Here is an 8,405-nt window from a genome sequence, read left to right as displayed (position 1 = left end):
GTCTTAAATAGTTCAGATACCATGCGGTAGAGACCATGAGAAGAAACATTAATAACCTATCAATACTTGCCATGTATGTAATTATAAAATTTAAATATATATATATATATATATGGGTTTTATTTGGATGGATAAGAAAAAAAAAATACCCCAACGGTTTCGATCTGAACAGGTTGAATTTCATCAGGTGCATCAGTTTGATTCAGAGAAAATATTAATAGAGACAAAAATGTTGACAATATGATTTTAAGTAAAAATTGAGAAAAATATTGATAAAAACTTAAACAAAATCATGGAGACTTTTAATTTTTTTTAATAAAACTTGACACATAAATTATATAGAATTGTATAAACAAAACAATAACACATTACTTTGCAGTATTAATATTAGTTATGTATTGTATAGAAATAACATAATTATATTGTATAAAGTATTATGCATCAATAATATATTTAACATCGAAATTTTGAAAAAAAAAAAAAGATCACAAAAAGAATAGATATACAGTTGAAAATATGGATAGTTTTCTATGATAATTTTAAACAAATGAAGGAATTAAAAATGAAGGAATTAATAACGCATCACCTATGTTTAATGAGTATTTAATTATGCCGTTTCTTTCTCCAATTGTATTTATATTTATTTATCAAATAATGGATTATCATCATTTTACTTATATTTTTATATTATTATATTTTGAGTCATTACATATTCATTGAAAATGAATAGATTGGATTTGTAACAATCCATCTCAAAACCAATCCCTCCTAAAATATAGATAGAATTTGAATTTTTAAGCGTTTCAATCGAGGTTAATCAAGTTTTATTTTTTAAGTGGGGTTTTTTTCAAATGGAATCACTTGAATTGCTTTAAATATCCTGAAAGGAATTTAAAGCGGTTTTGTATCTTGGTATTAATAAATAAAGTTTTATTTATTTCTATATTTGCTTACATATATTATTAATAATACTTTATAAATATCATGAAAATTTCAAGATTATCCTAAATCCTTCCAAAATTACAAATTAAGTATCAAATGTAGCTTTAATCTATGTTTTTTTTCCAACCATGAGCACCCCAAATCATGCAATACAGTCATAGATCACAATATAGTCATCCTAAATCCTCCCTTTGTTGTTTAAAATTATTATAGATTAAATAGCAAATATAAGCCCTAATTTCTAATTTATGTTATTTACAAAAATACCTTCCATAACTAAATATTACTAATGGTAATTTTGGAAAGTTTCTTATCAATTTTGGATGGAAAACTAAATTGGCTGAAATAAAAGAAAAAATTTCGTCCTTATCTTTTTATTTATTTATTTTTTTAAATTCAAACAAAATAATTAAATGCTTTGCTTTCTTTTCCTATTCCATCAATGTAAAAATAATGTTAATGGGTTAAAAAGAGTACTTTATTCTTTTAAAATTATGAATGAAGCCGAAAAAGTGGTTTACTAACCACGATACAATTTTAATGATATTTTCATATTTTAAACATATAAATTAGTAGAATGTCAATAATAGGCTTTAAACATTAAATTCTAACAATGGAGATTAAGATGAATGACAAATTTTCTCTTTTAACATTGAAAAAGTATGCTAATTATATTTTTTTTAATGATTTGTGTTTTGGTTCCATGTTTTTTATCCATTTTTTTTATTCATTGGTTTTTTCCTCTCATTTTCTAGTCATTCTAACATATACAGTATAACCTAGTATTTTTGAGATTATAAAAAATTATTCATTTAAAAAGATTATTTATTTATTAATGAATGAATAATTTATTAATTTAAAAAGAATTTATACTATTTTTGATAAATAATTTTACTGACATTATAATATATACATATATATATATATATATATTTACAAAAGAAAATATCAATCAGGCTTAATCAAATCTACAATTATAAGATTGATCGCTTCTCAATTAACAAGAAAAGAAAAAAATTAATAGAGCATCAGTTGATCAATTCTTATTTCAATTTTTTTTTTTTGGTACATCTTGATACAAGTAAAAAATTTAAAATGTATATTTTGGAAAAAATCTAAATTAAAAAAAGAGAAATTATTAAGTAATATTTAGTTGTTATATATAGTAAATGTTTATATATATATATATATTATTTACTTTTGTAAGTTTAATAAAATATTAATTTATATATTCGATGGATTTTAAAGAAATTTTTTTTTAAAATTATTATGTTATGAATTTAACAAATTTATTCATTTGTAAAACAGTCCGAATTAAAATCAAATAATTTTATTTATTTAACAAGATTATTTATTTATTGATGCTTTACATACTTGTGATCCCAAAATCAAATCAATACCTAGCGAAATACGTCCACACTATCTACACCATACGAGTTAAAGAATTACATAAACTAGAGCTATGCTTACTGTTTCTTTTGGTAGACATATATTTTCTTTATATTTTCTTTATATTTTCTTTATATTTTGGTAGACATATAAAATAGTGTATGTTTAGATTTTCTTTATATTTTCAGTAGTGTATGAAGTAAAAATTAAGAGGAATGTGAGTAACAAAAACGTGTACTACATGTTAGAACATTTAAAAAAAAAAAAAATTAGATTATTTGGACGAGGGGAACTATTGGGTTTAAAAAATGGGTGGTATTGGGACAAACTTATATGCTAGTTATGTGGTCAAATATAGCAATTTTTTTTTTTGTGTTATTTATTTATTTATTTAAGAAAATTCAATGTTATATAATTTTTTTAATTATAAATTGGAGGAAAAGAGGAAATTTTCATGATCTAAAAAAGAGTAATCATTAGTAACTTTTAATTATATAAATGTCATATAATTGACTAGTTTTATGAAAAGCTAATTTTAATTTTTAGATGTTAAAATTAATTAATAAAAAAAAATAATGGATGATTGAATTACCATCATTAATTAAAACAAGTTAGTGATAAAATTCTTTTTTAAAAATTTGGGATTTAACAATATGATTAATGCAAAAAAGTTCAAAACAAAATTTGCGACGATTGTAATATTATACGACGCATTCTCTGAATTTGGATCAAAATCAGGACCGACCGTCAAAACCCAACCCATCCCATCATCAATCTGATTCGTCCGCAATTAAAAGAGCTTTCGATAACTTCGAGATTTTTTATAAATAAATCCACAAACGTAATTTTCCACGCGCAGTGACAGCGCGTGAAAGCCCTCGACATCCACCAGACAAAGAAAAGAATAGAGAATAGGGGCATTATCGTAATTTCTCAAAACTCGAAGCCTCTTAAAAAACCTTTTATTTATTATTATTTTTTTTTGGTCGATTTTTTGGAGAATTTTGTGACGCTTTTTTGGAACTTGAAGCGTCTTTAAAAAAGCTTTCTTTTGTCGACTCGACCAATTTGTGCTGTGTGTGACATTCACAATCACCAGCAAAAACCGAATATCAGAGCTTCGGGACTCAGAAGACCAAGAGACGCAAAACACCGAGCTGAGTTAGCCATGGACCTCGACATGGATTCCATGGCAGCGACGATTGGGGTCTCCGTACCGGTGCTCCGGTTCCTCCTCTGCTTCGTTGCCACCATACCCATCAGTTTCCTCTGGCGATTCGTACCGGGTCGATTCGCCAAGCATCTCTACGCCGCCGGAACTGGCGCGTGTCTCTCCTACCTCTCCTTTGGTTTCTCTTCCAATCTGCATTTCTTGGTACCAATGTTACTGGGTTATGCTTCCATGGTTCTGTTTCGCCGCCAATGTGGAATCCTCACATTCTTCTTGGGATTCGGCTATCTCATTGGTTGGTACGTAATTCTTGTCGCTGGGTTTCGAAAATTGTCCTATTTTTGATAAGTAAATTTGTGAATGCAAACTTTTTCCCTGCATGAGTTTTCAAATTTAGGATAAATTTGGTGGCTAAGGGTGAAAAAGAAAAGAAAAGAAAAGTTACTTTGATTGTTTTGGATGAATTGGGACTAGGTCCAGGCCATAAATTTGCTAGACTGGTATAAATTCGTTGCCCTTTGTGTAACTGCTTAGCTTTGATCATTGAATTAGATAATGCATGTCTAATTGGAATGTGAATGAATTCTGAATCAGATCAGCTACTTTGATTGTTTTTGATAAGTGAATGAAATATTTAATTTCCCCGATAAATGCTCTCTGCGTTTGAGTGGTCTGTTGAGGTTTTGAGATTATAGGTTTAAAAATATGTAAATTACTTTCTACTTATGTATGTGAGTATTTCTTTAGGTGCGTTTACCAATTTCAAATTTTTTTGATGTGGGGCAATTGGGATGTCAACTCAACGAGTAGGAATTTTTGGGGCTGAGCAGCCATCTAGTTTGGCAAGTCCTATTTTCCTTTTCTGTTACATTAACATTATTTTTCAAAGAATTTGAAGTGATAATGATTCTCTGAGAAATATCTACATAATTTTTGTCTTTAAATCGTTGGAAGTATACATTTTTGCTTCAAAAAACTTATAAAGACTTTTTTTTTAAAAAAAAAAAAAAATGTGTAGCCATGTATACTACATGAGTGGAGATGCATGGAAGGAGGGAGGAATTGATGCAACTGGTAAGCAAAACTTTTAGCTTTTCATACATTGCCTTCCGTTCCCCAGTTTTTTGGGTTAGATTTCTTTTAAAGCTGATTTGCATTATTAACTTTCATGAACTAAAAAGTTCGAAGTTGTGTCGGTAAGTTTGTTACATTAAATATTGACAATTCCCTACCTGCATATGCTTATTTTCATTTTATCAAAAAAAAAAAAAAAAAAAAAAAAAAAAAAAAAAGGGATGTTTTTGTGTTATATTTGTATAATAACTTTCCTATGCTGCTTGGTATAAGTTTTTTCTAACCTTTTTTTTCCCCTTAAATAAAGGAGCCTTGATGGTGTTAACATTAAAAGTTATCTCGTGTGCAATAAATTATAATGATGGGATTTTGAAAGAGGAAGATTTGCGTGAACCTCAGAAGAAAAACCGGTTGGTTAAGTTGCCTTCTCTGCTTGAGTACTTTGGTTACTGCCTTTGCTGTGGTAGCCACTTTGCTGGTCCAGTTTTTGAAATGAAGGATTATCTTGACTGGACTGAAAGAAAAGGGGTACGATAGTAATGCTCTCAATGTCTGCTTCAACACTCCTTTTGTGATTAGATGAGACTAGGAATCCTTTGTTTGTCTATCGTCTCAATTTATTTATTTAAAAAAAAAGGAAAAAAAATGTTCTTGTTTAATTTATAGGAAATATTTTGCAGATTTGGAGTCCTTCAGATAAAGGACCATCACCATTCGGGGCAACGATTCGAGCTTTACTCCAAGCTGCTTTTTGTATGGCCTTGTATTTGTATCTGGTACCCTATTTTCCCCTGTCCCGATTTAGCGATCAAATCTACCAAGAATGGGGATTCTGGAAACGATTGGGCTACCAGTATATGTCTGGATTTACAGCACGTTGGAAATATTATTTTATCTGGTCAATTTCAGAGGCTTCTATCATTATTTCTGGCCTGGGTTTCAGTGGTTGGACATCGTCTTCACCACCAAAGCCACGATGGGATCGTGCAAAAAATGTTGATATTTTAGGTGTTGAGTTAGCAAGGAGTGCCGTTGAGTTGCCAATTGTGTGGAACATACAAGTCAGCACCTGGCTTCGTCATTGTAAGGCTTTTGTGTTTTTGTTTCATTTGTTTTTCTTGGCTATCTCTGCTGGATATGATTGTCTTGTGTTGCAGGATTAGAAAACTTGACCTCATCTATCTAAACAAAGAAAAATATGCATACACACAATATATGTTGTAGCGTGGAAATGTGATTATTTTGACTATTAAAAAATATGTTGTAATTTGATAATCTTTTCCAAAAAATCAGTCACACACACTCACGTGAATACATACAACAAAAGTTTCTTTCTTTAGCAAAATCTTGGGGTACAAAACTACTCTTGAGCTTTTGTCTAATAGGTTCTTTTGTTAGAATACAGAATTGGTTAAGTGGAGGAAGCCAACATGATATTTGATTTGATAAAAGATTTGCTTCGGATGAATTTGATAAACATTGTCATTCTTTCTTTTGAAGAAAGAAAATAAATTTTATTCGAAAAATTCCTTTATTCAAACATATATCTACTATGTATGCTGCCTATGTGTATTTCAAGTTGTCAATTTGATCTTTGCTCTAACAAATTGCCTAAGCAAAAGAGCATATTTTAGAATGTCGCAGTTCAGGGATGACTGTACATAAAATTAAGATTACGGCCATATTGGGGCATGATCCAAATTATTGGTATACTTGTAATTAATTCTAAATCATTAATCTTAATCATACAAGTTGATTTTTCCCTGTTCACCTCTATGACTGAAAGTTGTTAGCTGTTATTAATGTGATTAGAATTCTATATCTTATACTTCCTATTAAAATAACCATTCTAATTACAAAAATGAAGTTAAAAATGAAGTTAAGTTGCTGAACATTTTAGGCTGCCCGATCCAATTGCATTAAATTGTGTGCTTGTGGAATATGTTGGTTTTTTACTTTGTTGGCCGTATCCATTGACATGTAAAGGATTGGTGCATTGACATATTTTTGCAAGAGATGGCAGTTTATTCAAGTACCACTACTAATATATTGTGCTGCTTAGATGTTTATGATAGGCTTGTTCAGAAAGGAAAGAAACCTGGTTTCTTCCAGTTGCTGGCGACTCAGACTGTCAGTGCCATTTGGCATGTGAGTATAATCTTACCCTCGCCTTGTCTATATATTGTTTACTTTCCCTTTTTTTTTTTTTTTTTTTTTTTTTTTGGTCCCCCTTTCTTCAACCACCTCCCCCCCAAGCACAACGCATTGTGAAGTGGTGATTATTCTAATTACATGAAGGAAAGAAGCCATAGATAAGCAGATTCATCCTCTAACAGGTTATATATATGCCTTGAATTAACATTTCTGTGATCCAAATGTGATAATAGAGGTTTATGTTGTATTCATATATGTGGTCATTCCATCATGGTATTATACAATGGAATGAATTTAGTATCTATGTTAATTTGACTTTCTTGTTCATCAATTTTCCTTTATGTCTTTTCTGGACAATTATAGGGATTATATCCTGGGTACATCATATTCTTTGTCCAGTCGGCATTGATGATTGCTGGTTCTAGAGGTACTGATCAGGCTGCCTTGCTGTATATTCGTTTATTGCACTTCCTTCAAGTGATTAACGAGTTTCGTTTGACCGTGTCTATTTTGCTGCATCGCAGTCATTTACAGATGGCAGCAAGCCGTACCACCAAATATGGCTCTTGTGAAGAAGATACTGGCGTTTCTGAACTTTGCTTACACTGTCCTGGTTCTAAACTACTCCTGTGTTGGTTTTATGGTTAGTCACCTCTCTCTCTCTCTCTCTCTCTCTCTCTCTCTCCCCCCCCCCCCCCCCCCCCCCCACAACATACACACATACACAAGTATAGAAACATGAAGAAATCAACTAATTTGGAAGCCAGTGCTCGTTAAGCTTCTAATATATGCATCTTGTCTTTGACAGGTATTAAGCCTGCATGAAACGCTGGCCTCATATGGGAGCGTGTATTATGTCGGAACGATTCTTCCCGTAGTGCTGATCCTCCTCAGCTACATAATTAAGCCAGCGAAGCCTGTGAAGTCCAAATCTCGGAAAGATCAGTGAGTTTAGGAATCACAGTTATCTTCTCTTGTGAGGTGCTTGGAAATGAGTTTGGGAGGAAACTGTTTTTCCAAGTTTCTCCATTGTTAATTTACCAAAAAAAGTTTCTCCATTGTTACTCAGATGATATGTGACATCTGTTATTGACATGTGAAATTGTTAAGCCTCTTCACATTTTGAATTCAATGGCATTAAATTTCCATTAATCTCACAGACTGGATCTGTTTGCCGATATAAATTCTGGTAGTTAGGAACATCATTTCCCATATATATATATATATATATATATATATATTACGTATGTATGTATGCATGCATTATATGTCAAATCAAATGGCGAAGCGATATCAAAGGGTCTATTGCAAACTATATTTATATATAATTGACTTGAGGGTTAGTTACGCACCATTTGAAAGTGATACCATTTAGCAGCGGTAAGAGTCTGTGGGGCACTTTCAGAAGACTTTTTTTAGAGGCTCTGTGGGCACTTTGAGAAGGCGTGTTTGTTATTAAGTATTTGTTTGGCAGATTTTTTTTGGATCAAAAATTCTATTTGAATGTCAAATTTTTTTGTTAAAAAATAAAAATATTTGGCAAGAGTCAACAAATATTTGTTGTGTAAATTTATAAAGTTTTGTATAATATATCTTTTTAAAAAAGAGTATTTATTACAAATTTAATAAATATTTGATTGTAAATGAAAAAATTACATTAAATGCTCATTAAGTT

General features: G+C 30.6%; 1 protein-coding gene across 1 annotated transcript; it reads left to right on the top strand.

Moving 5' to 3' along the window:
- The first annotated feature begins 3,330 nt into the window (after window positions 1-3,330).
- Window positions 3,331-7,882, top strand: LOC107405014 (lysophospholipid acyltransferase 1). Its single transcript, XM_016012026.3, has 8 exons — window positions 3,331-3,801; window positions 4,521-4,576; window positions 4,884-5,104; window positions 5,257-5,659; window positions 6,639-6,724; window positions 7,094-7,157; window positions 7,255-7,373; window positions 7,539-7,882. The coding sequence occupies exons 1-8, from the start codon at window positions 3,500-3,502 to the stop codon at window positions 7,677-7,679; spliced, it is 1,392 nt and encodes a 463-aa protein (XP_015867512.3). The 5' UTR covers window positions 3,331-3,499; the 3' UTR covers window positions 7,680-7,882.
- The last annotated feature ends 523 nt before the right edge of the window (window positions 7,883-8,405 follow it).

Source organism: Ziziphus jujuba, chromosome 6 (assembly GCF_031755915.1).
Source record: "Ziziphus jujuba cultivar Dongzao chromosome 6, ASM3175591v1".
Lineage (NCBI taxonomy): Eukaryota > Viridiplantae > Streptophyta > Magnoliopsida > Rosales > Rhamnaceae > Ziziphus > Ziziphus jujuba.
Note: the sequence above shows the minus strand (reverse complement) of the source record. Positions and strands in the feature narration are given on the sequence as shown.